The sequence below is a fragment of the Oncorhynchus clarkii genome, chromosome 2 (assembly GCF_045791955.1).
Source record: "Oncorhynchus clarkii lewisi isolate Uvic-CL-2024 chromosome 2, UVic_Ocla_1.0, whole genome shotgun sequence".
NCBI lineage: Eukaryota > Metazoa > Chordata > Actinopteri > Salmoniformes > Salmonidae > Oncorhynchus > Oncorhynchus clarkii.
In genome coordinates this window covers 80,812,363-80,829,304 of record NC_092148.1, presented here as the reverse complement: position 1 = coordinate 80,829,304, position 16,942 = coordinate 80,812,363, and the positions used below count along the sequence as shown (strand labels likewise).

The 16,942-nt window shown below is 41.8% G+C and overlaps 2 protein-coding genes across 3 annotated transcripts in view; both read left to right on the top strand.

Annotated features, from left to right (window-relative positions):
- The first annotated feature begins 4,073 nt into the window (after positions 1 to 4,073).
- On the top strand, positions 4,074 to 7,609 carry LOC139382734 (DEP domain-containing protein 7-like). Its single transcript, XM_071126849.1, has 9 exons — positions 4,074 to 4,159; positions 4,424 to 4,844; positions 4,946 to 5,070; positions 5,223 to 5,409; positions 5,569 to 5,831; positions 5,971 to 6,113; positions 6,386 to 6,511; positions 7,229 to 7,304; positions 7,395 to 7,609. Exons 1-9 carry the CDS (start codon positions 4,093 to 4,095, stop codon positions 7,607 to 7,609), a joined length of 1,623 nt encoding a protein of 540 aa, XP_070982950.1. The 5' UTR covers positions 4,074 to 4,092.
- A 7,203-nt stretch (positions 7,610 to 14,812) lies between these two features.
- Positions 14,813 to 16,942, top strand: part of LOC139374763 (homeodomain-interacting protein kinase 3-like) — a 48,771-nt gene continuing 46,641 nt past the window's right edge. Inside the window, exon 1 of one of the 2 annotated variants that reach the window (XM_071115896.1) lies at positions 14,813 to 14,988. The gene's annotated coding sequence lies outside the window, so the exon portion shown is untranslated. The remainder of the gene's footprint in view (positions 14,989 to 16,942) is intronic. The other variant, XM_071115905.1, reaches the window with a different exon arrangement.

Sequence of the window (16,942 nt, the reverse complement as noted above, 5' to 3'; positions counted from 1 at the left end):
ATTATTATTCAGTCACTAAGTAAACAGCATTGCAGGGGGATACAGTGCAGTGATTTGGTAGTAGTTCTTCAACCCATCAAGGTGGAAATTAAGCAGTCCTGAGAGTCTAATAGGGGTCAGAGCCATAACACTAAATGGACAAATTGCCCTGTCATTCAGCTTCTAAATTATATAAGTTATTTAATATGACCTGTGTAGATGGCCCCCTGTGTCCTCATCATGACTGACTTTTTAAGTAGGTCTCCACTGCCGACGATCCTTTAATAGAAGAGTATTTTCTCCATTTAACCTGCACCGTACTCAATCATGTGCAGGGATTAAATGATCCCGTTAGAATTTGCTACTATCATAAATGACATTGTGACCTGGGGGGCCAATGTCTTTATTTGCCTCTCCACTGATTCACTTGAGCAGATATTAAACAATTCTATAAACCATGAAAAGCTAAATTAAAAGGACACCATCCACATAACGGGATAATTCCCATCAGCAACATGAAGTCTGTATGACCTTTTGTGAGTTATATGACTATTGTCCTGTAATGCACTGAGAAAAAAACACTGCCATAATCAAAGCCCTGAGGTGAGGATAATACGTATTTAATCACAATGTCATCTATCGTGAATGCTACTCTGACTTAAATTCTTTAAGCACAGCTACAGCAAAGTATTTAGGGCTCATATACTACAATTACATAATTACATGAGGTGGTTACTGAACTCAATAACATTGTTAGAGATTATAAACTGGGTGGTTTGAGCCCTGAATGCTGATTGGGTGACAGCCATGGTATTTCGGATCGTATACCATGGGTATGACAAAACTTGTATTTTTACTGCTTTAATTAAGTGGGCAACCAGTTTATAATAGCAATAAGGCACCTCGGGGGTTTGTGGTATATGGCCAATATACCACGGCTAAGGGCTGTATCCAGGCACTCCACGTTGCGTCATGCATAACAGCCCTTAGCCATGGTATATTGGCCATATACCACACCCCCCCGGGCCTTATTGCTTAATTAGCCTATGTGAAGAAGCATTATAGATTCATACCACACAAAATACTGTGCAAATAAAATAACATAGGCCTATTACTTTCATTATTATGATTAATTTATGGGGTGATTTTAAAAGCTTTAGATAACCAGGAACTACATGACAGGAACATGCAGGATATGACGACTAAGGTACCTCACATATGACTCCATGTTGAAATAAAGGTTAAATAAAACGATACAGTAACACCCATGGTGGGTGGCGGATTTTGCATCAGCCAAGCAGTAACATACTTTTAACTATAGTCTTTTACTTTATCATATATTTTTTCTGTTAATATACTGATATCTAACGTTTAAAAAATTGTGCCAGTCTGTTTCTGCATAGTTTTATTGTGTTCCAAATATGATTCAGGACTTTAAAAAAATCTAAGATAGCCAAGTCTTCTGAGAAATAGAGTGAAAATACTCTCAACACTTACTCTATAAAGGAACAGTGTTAGATCTGGAATATCAAATTAATTGATTTAATTGTGTCCTGTACATGTCTCTGAATGCCTCAATGCCTATTTCTTTGAATATAAACATTAAGAGATCTGCTCTCCACGTGATCAATCTAGTTTTATATTTGTTTGATTTCTCCCTACTTTTTCAGTTTTCCGTTTTGCACCGAAAATGCGATATTATTATTTTTGGAGTACTTTAACCCTTTTTTCGTGATATCCAATTGGTAGTTACAGTCTTGTCCCATTGCTGCAACTCCCGTATGGACTCGGGAGAGGCGAAGGTCGAGAGCCATGCGTCCTTTGAAACACGATGCCACCAACCGCACTGCTTTTTGACACACTGCTCGCATTAACCTGGAAGCCAGCAGCACCAATGTGTCTGAGGAAACACTGTACAGCTGGCGACCGAAGTCAAGAGCGCCACAAGGAGTCACTAGAGCGCGATGGGACAAGGACATCCCAGCCCGCTCATAACCCGGACGACGCTGGGCCAATTGTGCACCGCCCTATGGGACTCCCAATCACAGCCGGTTGTGATACAGCCTGGAATCGAACCAGGGTTTGTAGTAACGCCTCTACCACTGAGATGCAGTGCCTTACACTTGCTGCGCCACCCGGGAGCCTCTATTCACCCGGGAGCCCCTATTAGTCTGATTCTGTTGGAAAACGTTCTGTCACGGAAAGAGTTTAGAGTAGGAACCAAATGGAACAGCACGGGGAGGGCCTACTTGAATTTGTTCAATAGAACCTCGTTTTCGTTGCATGACATTGAACGTTTGAAGTTAAGGTTTTCCTTTGCAAAACGTTTTGTAGCGGAATCCGACTAATGAATACACCCTGCCTGGTTTGTGGTCAACTCAATTCTGGGCTACCTGTAAAATCGCTTTCCCTAAACGTGTCTTCAAGTCCTAAGGACCAGAACAATTCACTGGTATCGACTTACCGCTAGATCCCCTCTGCCACTACCAGCGAGCTAACGTCAGCTGGCTAGCTATAGCATGGTGATTTACCATTTTCAGCTTATTGCCGTTGTAACGTTAGATGTGAAGAAACAGGCACACTTTTTAGAAAACACAATAAGCGACTTTAAATAAATATTCTAGCAAGGTTCAAAGTATATCTAATGACAGTGTTGTTTGTTGAGCTACATTTATGAAAAAACATGGCTAGTAACAAAGGTAATGTGTAGTAGGCCTCGCTACCTGACATGTTGGGTAAATTCATAGCATAGCTCGCGCACAGCCAGGGGAGAGGCGGGTGCACAGAACACACTTTCAAATCGCGAGGAAAAACTGGACTGAATTTGGCGCTGGTCTGACACATGCACAGCAGCATATCTATAACAAGTCGTTGAGAAGTGAAGACTGAATGAGCAACATATAGGCCTACCCAGAGAGGAAGAGGCGAAGCGAGAGGTTTCACCCTCGACAAAATATGTCCAAAATAAAGCCAATGAGTTTCTATGGGCTTATTATTGGAGCTAAGCTTCCCACCTTTGGGACAACGACTTCCATTGTTAGGGCATGTATATTAGTATCTCATCATTATATACAGATATCTGGCTACCTTAGTCAACGGCTTCAATTAGTTACCACAACCACAAAGTAAAACTTGGCTATATCGTTACAATTCATTAACACAACATTTTTATTTTGTTTTTAATTTAGGGTAAGGCATAATGTTATCAGTGTGGTAAAGGTTAGGGTAAGGTTTTAATCACATTTTAAGAAGATCATTTGTAGAGATAGGCGGGGTATATAACTTTGTGGCTGTGGTAACTAGTGACGACCCTAGCCAACCAAGTATGGTAGCTGCAACCCAATATGTCGACTGGTGGGTGACAGTGCATTCCATACACACTGTGTGGCTAGACCTGTCCACATTATTCTACTTTTGTAAAAGGAAGGGAAGGGAACGCTGCTGCTACCTCGCTCTCCAACCAAGATAAATGCAACAGACTGAAGTTAAGAGGAAATGCAGCAACTCTTGGAGGACAGTGGACGTTTATGAAAGTGCTTATTTAATAACGTAAAACTTAACATTTCAAGTGGTCCTCCTATGGGCTCAGGAACCAATCACAATGGGAATACAAAACAAGATGCAGAAACCTGACATATTGTTTTTAAACTGACTGACCAATAGATCATAACTACAAATTACTTTACATAAACGGAACGAGCGTTTATTTGCTCTGCCTGCCATCTAGTGTCCAATTGTGTAATTGTTCCAAAGTGTCCTTTACGCTGTATTAGCGTAGTCCTTGGAGTAGAAGACACCGAAAATGTAAAAGCGAGCTCTTTGACAAAACAATCCATGCTGGTTAGTTCTACTATTCACTACATACCACTATTTTAAATCGAAATGAGTAGCCAACATTTTTGTTACATTCGCTCAATTGATCAAGTTCAATTGATGTAATCAGCAGGGATAATGCCTACTGCGTTCGTATACTATTCTACTTATTATTCTACTGCGTCTTTAACAGCTAATTAAGGTTTCCCTTGCTCACCTGAGGAATGAATAAAAGGGTAACGTTTTGGACAGAACGTTTTTTTCTTCTTCATTACGTCACCACCATCCTTACCAATAGGAATGGCCACAGTAAAGGAGAGAGCTGCCGCGCTGAATTTGTCTGGAAAGTTGGGTCTGCGTTCTCCAGGTACAAACTTTGACCTTTATTGATGGCTGTAGACGTGTGCACCAATAATTAGCCTACATGGTTGTCATATTTTTCTACATAACAATCAAACCAATGACTCCCATGGATTTGTGTGTTGGTACATTTTACTTTCCCGTCTTGTTGTCCTTGAAGGCATTGAGTGGTCTACCAACACTGTTTATCAAGCACTAGCTGCTGATGGTTTAACCAAGGATATGGTTAAACCTATAACCAGTTTCTTTTCTCACTTATTTTGTGTTACAGGTCATGGCATGGTCCATAAGTCATTCCAGGCCTCTCCTATGTGGAGCAGCATCATTGCCAACCTCAAAATGTCTGTAAAGGTGAAGCGTAGGCGATTTCACCTGAAGTCGCATAATGACTGCTTTCTGGGGTCAGATGCAGTGTCTGTGGTGTTGGCCCATATAGTCCAGAACAAGTTCTTTGAAGGTGCTGACATCTCACGGGACAAGGTGGTGCGTGTTTGCCAGGCCCTCCTGGACTGTAAGGTGTTTGAGACAGTTGGAGCAAAGGTTTTTGGCAAAGATAAGAGGCAAGATGTTTTCCAGGACAGCAATGGTTACCTCTACAGGTTTCTGAACACACAAATGCCTTCTATGGATGAACTTGAAAAAGGAGTCCTTTCTCCTGGTATTCAAAGCACCTTTTGCAGTGCTTCTTGCAGGTGGTTATTTGTTTTGATTCTATTTCTTTTATTTGAGACAAATCAATATGAAATATTAATTGGATGTAGTGTTTATTTAACTTTGCTTTCAAATGTTGTAGGCAAGAGGAGCAACTCTATTCACATGGTACACCTCTGAGATCCAACCAACTGTTGGAAACTGTCCTGGGAAACCTGAGTCTGAGTCCAAGCAAAGCACACATTGATTCTCCATTACCACAGACCCGTAAGTCATCTACTATGATAGTGTAAAGTCGGTATCATCTGATTTAATTACATCAGAGGTGCTGGTATTGGGCAAAAACTAAAATGTGCTGCATCTCGGTCCCCAGGACTAGTATTGAACTCTAGTTGACAGTCCATTCCTTTACTCTGTAGTGGTTGATGAAGTGTTGCGTGAGGAAACGATGCTGAGACTGCTACAGCTGGTAGAGCTCCCTATGTTGGACAATCTGTTAGAAGGTGGAGAGACCTCTCCCCGTCGCATGGCACAGAGGGACCCAGACTTGATTTACACCAGCAACTACCTGGACCGTGAGATCCTGAGGGCCTTCAAGGACTCACAGTATGTAGTGTGACTTATTGGTCTTACTTGAATAGCTAAGATGGATATTTTTAACATGAATGAAGCTTATCTCATGCAGGCCTACGGAGTATAATATTCCTGGTGGTGAGTGACATAAGTTTCAGTGGCACATGATTTGATTATTTTATTCTGTTGAAGGGAGGATGATTGGCTTACAGCAGCATTGGACTGTCTGGAGTTCCTGCCTGACCAGCAGGTGGTGGAGGTGAGCCGTGATCTGCCCAGGTGTCCAGACGTGGTGGGTGTCGGCCAGGGTCAGCCCTGTTGTTCAGGCTCAGGCACCCAGCAGTGCAAACTTCTGCTGTATGAAACATTGGTGAAATACTATGGCCAGTCCGACCGCTCACCCCTGCTCGCCAACCACATGTCCGACATCTACACTGGGGTTACCGAATTACTAGGTGAGACCAGAGCTATGGCCACTTCATATTACTTGGGTCATGATTGGCACTTTTTATACTTTTTAATTTTTTTCATTGTTTCCAGGTCTATCATAAGCAATTTGTAGGGCTGCATTAACTTGTGCTTCTTTTTTTGCAGTGAATGCGAAGTTTTATAAAGCTCTTGAGGCACTGCAGTTGTGTTTGAAGCTTCTGCACCCTCGTAAGCGGGAGGAACTGCGCACATTGTTGAGCTTCATGGCTATGGCTGCAGACCCGCTGGAAATCAAGCTGGACAAAGAGGTGAAGACCATGGGATAGTTATTTCTGTATGGAGTCAGCGTTCTTATTAATTTACTTTTGACTCATTTAGCAGACGCTCTTATCCAGAGGAGTTTACAGGCGCAATTAGGGTTGAGTGCCATGCTCAAGATTTTCACACTGCTCTGGGATTTAAACGAGGACTTTCGGTTACTGACCCAATGCTCTTAACTGCTACACTACCTGCCAGATCTTGATTAACCAGAATCAAATTGTTCATAATGTTGGAATAACTTGTATGGTCTCATTTTCAGATTGAGAACAAAATGGTTGTGAAGATGGCTTTTTCCAGAGCCATCATCCACAGCAAATCTTTAGCCAAAGAGAAAGTGGACCTCCTGGTGCTGTTTATGCTGGACAACCGCCATTACATTTTTAAGGTATTCTTGATTTGTTGACAGAGCAGTGACTGATTTATTTGTTTTCTTGAAAAGCTATATATACTGAGTGTAGAAAACATTGCTCTTTACATTGTGTACACGCAGCTCAATATTAGAAAGGTGCTGGATTTGCCTCCCAGGTGGCGCAGTGGTCTTAGCGCTAGCTGTGCCACCAGAGTCTCTGGGTTCGCGCCCAGGCTCTGTCGCAGCCGGGGGGTCCGTGGGGGCGACGCACACTTGGCCTAGCGTCGTCCGGGTTAGGGAGGGTTTGGACAGTAGGGTTATCCTTGTCTCATCGCGCACTAGCGACTCCTGTGGCGGGCCGGGTGCAGTGCATGCTAACCAAGGTCGCCAGGTGCACAGCGTTTCCTCCGACACATTGGTGCAGCTGGCTTCCTGGTTGGATGCGCGGTGTGCTAAGAAGCAGTGCAGCTTGGTTGGGTTGTGTTTCGGAGGACGCATGACTTTCGACCTTCATCTCTCCCGAGCCCGTACGGGAGTTGTAGCGATGAGACAAGATAGTAACTACGAATAATTGGATACTATGGAATTGGAGAAAAAGGGGGTAAAATAAATTGTAAAAAAAAAAGGTGGATTCACACTGCGTGTGCAAATAACTCATGTATTCTTATTACCACTCTGTTGTGAATGCCATATGAGCATGCGATCATTACATCAAGTTTGATATATGGCTGGCTTGAAACATTTCTGTCTCAGATACCAGGATCTTTGCACAAGCTGGTCAGTGACAAACTTGCCAGAGTTGTGCAAGGGGAACAACCAGATGTGACAGGTAAAATATCTATCTAGTAGTAATCTTTGTGGAAGAGTGCTGACTGCCTCAAATACATCACTTACATTTTGTTTTCTCCATTGTCCTTAGGGTCCACGTTCTGTCAGCAAGTCTCAACAAAGGCTTATTCTGACTGTACTCAAAGAACAACACAAGAAGCACTGTTGGTGTTACTGAGGAATATTAATGAAGACCCAAAGCACTCTGCCAAAGAGAGGAAACGGCTCCTCAGGCAATTTTACCAAGGCCACCCAGAAATATTTGTTCAGTATTTTGGAGATTCTGTGTCTGCTGTCAGTGTGTAGCCATTGTCAATGTTGTCAAAATATCACTTTGTACATGCCTAGGTCACTTTGTATGCATGTGATTCTGAATTAAATTTAAATAAAGTCTTAATCAATGGACACCATGGTACATTGCACACTGTCATAATCATAAATAATGAAATTGTAGTAATCTGAGAACTTATTGAACATTTTGACTTAAACTCATAGAAAGATGAGCTCCATTTCCCACAGTATCCAAAAGGCAATACGCACATTGGAACTGATGTTGCGAATTTCTGAGTTTCTGAAGTTTGTCATTTTGGCCACAGTCGATGCCGTAAAACGCCATGTTCACCCGTTTCCACTTACCAAAGTCATATTGTATTTCTGGTCTTAATTTAGTGAGGGTCATGCATAAGGTTGGCAGTGTGGTTATGGTTGGGTTTAAAATCACATTAAGAGATTGTAGAAATAGGCGGGGTTTATGACTGTGGTAACTAGTGACCATTTTCACCGGTTAGTGCTATCAGGGATCCTTGGGACGTCCCTACCCTAAATATATATATATATATTTTTTTTAACCAGGTTGGCCAGTTGAGAAACTCTCATTTACAACTGCTACCTGGCCAAGATGACTCAAAGCAGTGTCACAAGTTACACAAGTTACATAAACAAATGTAGTCAACACAAATCTATGTACAAAGTGTGCAAATGTAGGGAGGTAAGGCAAAATGATTACAATTAAGAATCAACACTGGTGTGAGATGTGCAGATGTGAAAGTAGAGCTATTGGGGTGCAAGAGGATAAATAATATGGGGATGAGGAAGTTGGATGTGCTGTGTACAGTGATCGGTAAGCTGCTCTGACAGCTGATGCTTAAAGTTAGTGAGGGAGATATGTCTCCAGCTTCAGAGATTTTTGCAATTTGTTTCAATCATTGGCAGCAGAGAACTGGAAGGAAAGGCGGCCAATGTAAGTGTTGGCTTTGGGGATGACCAGTGCAATATACCTGTTGGAGCGCGTGCTACAGGTGGGTGTTGCTATGGTGACCAGTGAGCTGAGATAAGGCAGGAAAATGATGACCTGTAGCCAATGGGTTTGGCGACAAATATGTAGTGAGGGCCAGCCAACGAGAGCATACAGGTTGGGGTGGTGGGTAGTATATGGGACTTTGGTGACAAAACAGATGGTACTGTAATAGACTTCATCCAGTATGCTGAGTAGAGTGTTGGAGGCTATTTTTGTTAATGACATCGTCGAAGTCAAGGATCGGTAGAATAGTTTTACAAGGGTATGTTTGGCAGCATGAGTGAAGGACACTTTCTTGCGAAATAGGAAGCCGATCCTAGATTTAATTTTGGATTGGAGATGCTTAATGTGCGTCTGGAAGGAGAGTTTACAGTCTAACCAGACACCTAGGTATTTTTAGTTGTCCAGAGTAGTGATGCTGGACGGGCAGGCAGGTGCGGGCAGCGATCGGTTGAAGAGCATGCATTTAGTTTTACTTGCATTTAAAAGCAGTTGGAGGCCACGGAAGGAGAGTTGTATGGCATTGAAGCTCGTCTGGAGGTTACTTAACACAGTGTCCAAAGAAGGGCCAGAGGTATACAGAATGGTGTCGTATGCGTAGAGGTGGATCAGAGAATCACCAGCAGCAAGAGCGACATCATTGATGTATACAGAGAAGAGAGTCGGCCCGAGAATTGAACCCTGTGGCACTCCCATAGAGACTTCCAGAGGTCCGGACAACAGGCCCTCCGATTTTACACACTGAACTCTATCAGAGAAGTAGTTGGTGAACCAGGCGAGGCAATCATTTGAGAAACCAAGGCTGTTGAGTCTGCCGAAAAGGATGTGGTGATTGACAGAATCTAAAGCCTTGGCTAGGTTGATGAATACGGCTGCACAGTAATGTCTCTTATCGATGGCGGTTATGATATCGTTTAGGATCTTGAGTGTGGCTGAGGTGCACCCATGACCAGCTCTGAAACCAGATTGCATAGCGGAGAAGGTGCGGTGGGATTCGAAATGGTTGGTGATCTGTTTGTTAACTTGGCTTTCGAAGACCTTAGAAAGGCAGGGTAGGATAGATATAGGTCTGTAGCAGTTTGGGTCTAGAGTGTCTCCCCTTTTGAAGAGGGGGATGACCGCTGCAGCTTTCCAATCTTTGGGAATCTCAGACGATACGAAAGAGAGGTTGAACAGGCTAGTAATAGTGGTTGCAACAATTTCTGCAGATAAATTTAGAAAGAGATATTGTCTAGTCCGGCAGATTTGTAGGGGTCCAGATTTTGCAGCTCTTTCAGAACATCAGCTGTCTGGATTTGGGTGAAGGAGAAATGGGGAGGCTTGGGCGAGTTGCTGTATTTAGTGTAATGTGTGATGCTGTAATCACATATCAATAAAGCGATGTTCAGCACCCAGCACTAAGCACTTCAATCCTGAGAATATTTTTTTGCTTTTACATTTATGTAAAATTTGCTTACTGCCCCAATAGGTCCACAGACAACGCAATCACACTGCACACTGCCCTAACCCATCTGTACAAGAGGAATACCTATGTAATAATGCTGTGCATCGATTACAGTTCAGCATTTAACACCATAGTACCCTCCAAACTTGTTATTAAGCTTGAGACCCTGGGTCTTGACCCGCCCTGTGCAACTGGGTCCTGGACTTTCTGACGGGCCGCCTCCAGGTGGTGAGGGTAGGAAACAACATCTCCACCCCGCTGATCCTCAACACTGGGGCCCCATAAGGGTGCGTTCTCAGCCCCCTCCTGTACTCCCTGTTCACCCATGACTGCGTGGCCATGCACGCCTCCAACTCAATCATCAAGTTTGCAGACGACACTAGAGTCGTAGGCTTGATTACCAACAACGACGAGGCGGCCTACAGGGAGGAGTTGAGGGCCCTCGGAGTGTGGTGTCAGGAAAATAACCTCACATTCAATGTAAACAAAACAAAGGAGATGATTGTGGACTTCAGGAAACAGCAGAGGGAGCACCCTCCTATCCACATCGACCGGACAGTAGTGGAGAAGGTGGAAAGTTTTAAGTTCCTCGGCATACACATCACGGACAAACTGAAATGGTCCACCGACACAGACAGCATGGTGAAGAAGGCGCAACAGGAGGCTGAAGAAATTTGGCTTGTCACCAAAAACACTCACAAACTTGTGAGATGCACAATCGAGAGCATCCTGTTGGGCTGTATCACCGCCTGGTACAGCAACTTCTCCGCCCACAACCGTAAGGCTCTCCAGAGGGTAGTGAGGTCTGCACAACGCATCACCAGGGGTAAACTACCTGCCCTCCAGGACACCTACACCACCTGATGTCACAGGAAGGCCAAAAAGATAATCAAGGAGAACAACCACCCGAGCCACTGCCTGTTCACCCCACTATTGTCCAGAAGGCGAGGTCAGTACAGGTGCATCAAAGCTGGGACCGAGACTGAAAAACAGCTTCTATCTCAAGGCCATCAGACTGTTAAACAGCCATCACTAACATTGAGTGGCTGCTGCCAACATACTGACTCAAATCTCTAGCCACTTTAATAAATAAAAATGGGATGCAATAAATGTATCACTAGTCACTTTAAACAATGCCACTTTATAAAATGTTTACATACCCTACATTACTCATCTCATATGTAAATTCTGTATACCATCTACTCCATCTTGCCTATGCCGTTCGGCCATCGCTCTTCCATATATTCTTATTCATTCCTTTACACTTGTGTGTATAAGGTAGTTGTTGTGAAATTGTTAGATATTACTGCACGGTCGGAACTAGAAGCACAAGCATTTAATATGAGTGTAGCATGTCCTTTGTTGGAGAATTGACTCTATTTTGTAACCCCAGGCTTTTTTTTACCGTTAGGAAAGTTTTGATTCAAATAATTAAAGCTTGATGAATAGTTGCTTATTTGAATCAGATGTGTAGTGCTAGGGCAAAAACCAAAACGTGCACAAATTGCGGTCCCAAGTACAGAGTTTGGGAAACACTGCATTAGGGACTCTTGGAGCAATGGAAGCAAGGCTAGAGCACCACAGTATGAGTCATAAATACCATAAAACCTAGCGGTCAAACAGGGAAATGGTTCCAATTGTTTTTCCACCTTTCATAGAAACTCTTAAAGTAAGATCTGTGTTGTGTAGGTTTGCCCTGGTGTGACATTTTGATAGCTGTGTAAATCTCTCTAGGACAAGGTGACTTGTATCAATATATTCTGCTCTATTTACTCTGATTTGAAAATGCTAATTAGCATGAAAGTAGACATCATGCAAAACTATAAATCCCTGCATGTCATCGCTAGCTGACACATTTGCTAACAGGTATTGTGCCAATTTAAAACTTGCAGAAGACAGTTCAAAGAATTGTCCATTTAAATACATTTGGCCAGTTTATGAATTTCTACATTTAGCTATCATAGTTAATCCAGAGATTCTTACCTTTGCCTCGATTAGGCAGTCTCAGTAAGATCATCACGGCATTTGTAGTACTTCATGATAGCCACTTTAGCAGCTAATTAGCATTTCATTTGTGGAGGGTAAATACAGGCGAATATATTGATAAAGGTCACCTTGTCCGAGTGGGATTTACGTTATCAAAATTTCACGCCAGGGCAAGCATACACAGACCTTATTTTAAGTGTTTAAAAAGAAAACTATGTGGAAAAATTAATGTTGGAAAAACTATTGGAACTATTTCCCTGTTTGACCGCTAGGTTTTATAGGTATAATGACACTTCCACTGTGTGGCTCTATTAATTTTGAGTTACACATATCTAACAGCAGAGGGAAACAGAACACTTTCAATATTGGCCCAGACATTGGCTATGTTCAAGAGGATCAAAACCGCAATGTATGGGTAAATTGTGACTGACTGATGTACAAAAAATAATGAGTCTTTATTTATATATTTATTATATTAGTTAATTGGCAGTCATCTGGATGCTCTTGAACACGGCCATTAACTTCAAGTTACTGTGGGAAAATTAACACGTTTCGGAGACCTTCTGAGGGTCTTGGAGAGTTATTTCCCCTGGTGCTTCACACCTGTTAGTTACCACATCACTAGACAGCTACGACATAGTTATTCTACACTGGACCTTACTATTTATTTGACTAGGCAAGTCAGTTAAGAACAAATTTTTATTTTCAATGACAGCCTAGGAACAATGGGTTAACTGCCTTGTTCAGGGGCAGAACGACAGATTTTTTTTAACCTTGTCAGCTTGGGGATTTGATCTTGCAACCTTTCAGTCCAACTCTCTAACCACTAGGCTACCTGCCACCCCTACAAGTGGCTGCTGCACTATATACAGACATGGCCACTTTAATCATTTTAATCACTATATACAATCACTGGCCACTTTAATAATGTTTACATGCTGCTTTACTCATCTCATATGTATATACTGTATTCTACTCTATTGTATTTTAGTCAATGCCACTCCGACATTGCTCGTACTAATATTTATATATATATTATTTCCATTATTTTACTTTCAGATTTGTGTGTATTGCGAATTGTTAGATACTACTGCACTGTTAGAGCTAGGAACACAAGCATTTTGCTACACCCACAATAACATCTGCTAAAAATGTGTATGTGACCAATATAATTTGATTTGATTTGATCAGATGAACACAGTTATTGTTTATTGCCAGTCGCATGCAGGTTTAGGCTGTCAATGCCCTGTCTAGTGTCTATCAATATTTATTTGTGAAAAGTATTTATTGCTGTCCTTTGGAAGCATAAAGACAAGGTCCTTATGCTTCCAAAACCGTACCGCAAGCGATGCGTTTTAATGTTCAGACCTGATCGTTAACAATATACCCCGACAGAACAATATCCCCTACAGAAGACGCCTTCATCCAATGACTTATGCCTTGAAAACACCTACAGCGTTTTTGTGCAAATGATACGCAGCATCATCTGGATATGTGTGCAACAAAAGTTCAACTTTCACCTAACGCCTAGATCACACCGACATCGTTATTGCATTTTGGTACACCAGAAGTACATTCATTTCCAATGGAATGCTGCATTTGCCGTGCAGCATTGGGGTGCAGAGGCAGTTTCAGTACGTTCTGTGTGGTGCATATGCTGGATTTATCGAACTTCTCCATCAAATTGTATGCATAGACAGCTTGACATAAATAGTAGCAGATGGTGAATGTTTAACTGTTTTGCACACATATGCTGCATACCATTTTGTGTAATGATGCTGTAGGTGTGATCAAGGCATCTGCTACCATTTCAGTCAAGCCATCTATGCATACAATGTGATAAATCCAATGTATGCACCACACAGAATGCACAGCAACTGCCTCTAAAAAACAATGCTGCAAGGCAAATGCAGTGTTCCATCGGAAATTAATGTACTTCTGGTGTACCAAAACGCAACTGCGCTGTCGTGTATTCGAGACTTTATGTGTAATGTATTGTAACACCTTGATCACACCGATAGTGTAACGCACAAAATAGTATGCAGCATCATCTGGATATGTGTGCAACAAATGTTCAACATTCACCTTATGCTACTATTTCTGTCAAGCCATCTACACATACAGTTTGACGCATACATTCGATAAATACAACGTTTGTACCACACAGAACGCACTGCAACTGCCTCTGGCAATGCTGCAAGGCAAACGCAGCGTTTCATTGGAAAATAATGTAATTCTGGGGTACCAAAATGCCTTCCCTGTCGGTGTGATTGAAGCGTAATGAGAGTCATGATCAAAGGCTAGCTTACAGGCAGCTCTTGATTTGAAAAAAAATTGTGTACATTTTAGAATTGCCCAGAATATAAAATGAATTGTTATGGATAGAATGCAGAGTCCTTATCAATTGTGTTTAAAAACGGATTCTATTTATATTTTATGTGGTGGGGTCACCCCCATGACATTGAAAATACATTTGATAGAATTGCATTAATTGCATTGGAGTTCAATTAAGGATATTGGTGGTAAATTAAAATCATTTTAAAATGTGTACTATAATTGTATTGCTGTAACTGATCACATGAGGCTATGGGGAATGTCCACATCTGCACAAATCTGTCATAGTTTTTTGTTTTTATCTTTAATAAATGTTAATTGTTGTAGTTTAAATGTAGTTTTGATGTCAAGCACATTTCTCAAAAATCAGCTCATGGTGAGTCGATTTCTCTGCTCTTGTTCCATGACTCTCAAACATTCCACACGCAACAGGGGTGGGGAGGGACTCAGCAACAACGAGCAAAGTGCTGGAACAGTGCGGTCTCTGGAACAACTGGTCCCCACAAAGGTTAGAAATATGGGTTTCGTGGCCCTTGAAACGACAACAAGAGCCATTTTTTCCCGAAACTGGCAGTTGTTAACTACGCAGTGGACGAAGACTGGTTTTATTTAATGGTGTAATACGTGAGTTATTTGGAGTTTAACATGTGGGAGATGGTGGGTTTATCGAGATCCTCGTTGTCTAAGAGAACAAGATGGCAGCATTGCAGGCAAACCGAGCATGGTGTGGGTACTTGTTAACTCGTTAGCATGTTCAGAGAAGCCCTGGATTCTGCCATTTACTATTGTTTATAAAGGTATGTGCGCTACAATAATATCAAGCCCAACTTATATTTTTATGCATTTCGTCGGTAGTTAGATATCTAGCAAATCGTTCGTTTCACGTTAGCTAGCAAATATGTCAAGCTAGCTAACGTTAGCAAAAAGTTTGTTCGTCAGCCTGGGTTGACTTTTTGATTCGTCCTTTGGTTTGTAACTACATTTCGTTAATTTATTTTTTATTTTTTGAGGGGGGGTTAGCTAATTATTGCCATCTCCATTCTCCTACCCATACTGTACATAGTTTAGTTAGCGAGCTAATCTTTAATTCAGATACCAATCTTGGCTGTTTAGCAAACGTTAGCTAGCTAATGTTACAACTTCAATTTACTAGCTACAACTTCAATTTACAAGCTAACTGGTTAGCCAACGTTCATGTTTAATAGCTAGCTACATTTTGTGGACTAGCCACATACCAAATATACTTTGACAGTACTGCACACTATCAGTGAGGGGGTGGCGTTTAATCCCATGTCCTCCCTATAGATACATTGCTGACAAGCTAACATTAAACGCTTAGCTAGCTAACGTTACATTCACCAGCCAGATAGCTTATAATCATATTTTATAACTCGGTCATATAGCTAGATAAAATATTCGCTGCATAATATACATACTAGTGGATTTCTTCCTTAACACTACTAGTTTAGTTACTTCCTTGTAGTCAGGTGTTTTATCAATCACCCATACCCCTCAGTCTACTCTGCAACTCACCCATTTGTTGATGATTTACACGTGGCCTTTTATAGCAGGCAGCCTTCTAATCCAGAAATGGTGAGGAGGAGTGTAATTCAATACTGGGCTAGGGTCTCCTACCATTGCTGGGGTGTGGTGTAGGGACGGCAGGCATTGCAGCTGGCTCTGTTTTGGTACTTAGTGTGGTAGCTACTAAGTGTCTGACAAGCATATGAAAATAATGATAAAGAAAGGGGGAACCCCCGAGTGTGAACCTTTTTTTAATGGGGGTTTTGTTTTGCACAGTTCCTTTCGGTAGGATGACATGCTTTAGTTAAATGTGTTATACAACTAGCCATGTTTTATATTTTGTTTTCAATATTACTTCAATTAGGAACTGAAGTAATGTAGATCCTTTTGATACAGAAGACACCCATTAGCCTGTCTGAACTTGGCATATTTGTACCCTAAGGTGTAACTAGTTTGTCTGGCTGATGTGACTCACAGCGAGGGAGTTGTAAGTGCAGTACTTGCACAGAAGTGTGCTCCTGAATGTGGTCATTTTTGTTTGATTCTATCAATGTTTTTTTCCCCCCCTTGGGGTTGAGACCTCCAGTCATTTGGATTTGAAAATCCAGTTATATTGGCTGGGCTTTGTGGTTTTCCATGTGGGCGTTTGAGTGGGAAAGACACAGGATAAACAATCAGTAAAAAAACATCCCCTTCATTATTGGTGCATCGTGCCTATATCAAAATAGCCTTTTCATACATGCCAGGAGGACTTTGAGTTAGGTGTTAGTAACTCTAGTTGTAACTAGTGTCATGTCAGCATAAAACCTTCCCATACTTTGAAGCAAACACAAACTATAATCAGCAGCACAGCTAAACCTGTCATATTTCCCAACTTTGCTGGTACTCCAACAGAGACTATAGAGGCAAGCTTACATTTTAAACAGTTTATGCTAAATGCTTATCTTTTGATGTACAAGCAGATGGTCTGTCTCTGTTTGCCTGTGGTCTATAGTGTCACAGTTTGCTGGTTGAATAAAGCTGCTCTTATCTGTTGTAGTTACCTTTTTGCTTT